At 60.7% G+C, this 1,103-nt stretch overlaps 1 protein-coding gene across 1 annotated transcript in view; it reads right to left on the bottom strand.

The window, feature by feature from the left end:
- The window catches only part of PNMA6E (PNMA family member 6E), a 2,724-nt gene that overhangs the window by 743 nt on the left and 878 nt on the right, over positions 1–1,103 (bottom strand). Inside the window, exons 1-2 of the mRNA XM_035010184.1 lie at positions 984–1,103; positions 129–821 (exon numbers count right to left, since the gene is read on the bottom strand). The exon at positions 984–1,103 is cut by the window's right edge and continues 878 nt beyond it. Of these exons, the coding sequence (XP_034866075.1) occupies positions 129–821; positions 984–1,103 (813 nt within the window). The remainder of the gene's footprint in view (positions 1–128; positions 822–983) is intronic.

Genomic DNA, 1,103 nt, shown 5'->3' with positions numbered 1-1,103 from the left:
CGGAAAGCATCTTCGCTGGCTGGGGAGGCCTCGGTTTCATCTGCATCAGCTCGGGTGCCCTTGGTGATGACTTCAAGAGCCAGGCCAGCCCGGAAAGCATCTTCATTGGCTGGAGAGGGTTCAGCAACCTCTTCACTGGCGGGGGCAGCCTGGGCGGCCGGCAGCCTTCCCATGTCCACACAGGCCCCTTCTTCCGCTTGGAATTGCTCACCCCCAGCTAGGGCGGCCTCCCATGCCTCGGTCTCCCGAATGAGCCGCAGCATCCCCATGAAGCCAGGTGGTCTCCTCTCCAGCCGCATCCTCCTCAGCTTGTTCTGGAGCATCTCGTTCGGGCGGGCCTGCATCAGCACCTGCCTGGCGCGAACCTGGTCTGCGATGACAGGACGGAAGGCCCCCTTCTCCACGGCCGACTGCAGCAGGCCTTCCAGGCGCATCACATAGGCAAAGAGAGTCTCCTGGGGCCGCTGGGCACAAGTCAGGAACTTGAGCCGTGCAGCCACGCAGATGTCCTTGTCCCCAAACACCTGTACCAGCGCGGCCAGGCAATCCTGCACAGGCATGTCAGGATTTTCTGCCAGGAGGCTGCACATGAGATCCAGCGCGGGGCCACCCAAGCTCTCCACCAGCCGCCGCCTCCTCTCCCTTTCTGACACGTGGCGCCACATGTACAGCATGTCACTAACATGGTGCAGCCAACTCTCAAAGGACTCTGCCTCTTGGTCTGGCTCTTCCATCCCAGAAAAGGTTCTCAATGCCAGATAGGCCATATTTTCAGGCACAGGCTGCTGGGCCTGATTCCATTGCTGGGTCCAGGATCCTCCCTCATCTATGGCTCCTGACACACCCACAGCTCCTTCCTCGCCTGCAGTGCCCGCCTCACCCGCAGCTCCTGCCACACTCACAGATCCTATCACACCTGCAATTCCTGTGTCACCTGAAGCTCCCTCCTCATCTGACACTCCCCCTTCATCTTCAGCTCTTGCCACACCCGCAGCTCCTGCCTCACCTGCAGCTCCTGCCACACCTGCAGCTCCCTCCTCATCTGAAACTCCTTCATCTTCTGCTCCTTCCTCACCTGCAGCTCCCTCCTCATCTGACACTCC

Source organism: Mirounga leonina, unplaced genomic scaffold, assembly GCF_011800145.1.
Source record: "Mirounga leonina isolate KUSES-001 unplaced genomic scaffold, KU_Mleo_1.0 Mir_101799, whole genome shotgun sequence".
NCBI lineage: Eukaryota > Metazoa > Chordata > Mammalia > Carnivora > Phocidae > Mirounga > Mirounga leonina.
This window is presented reverse-complemented; position numbering and strand designations above follow the sequence as displayed.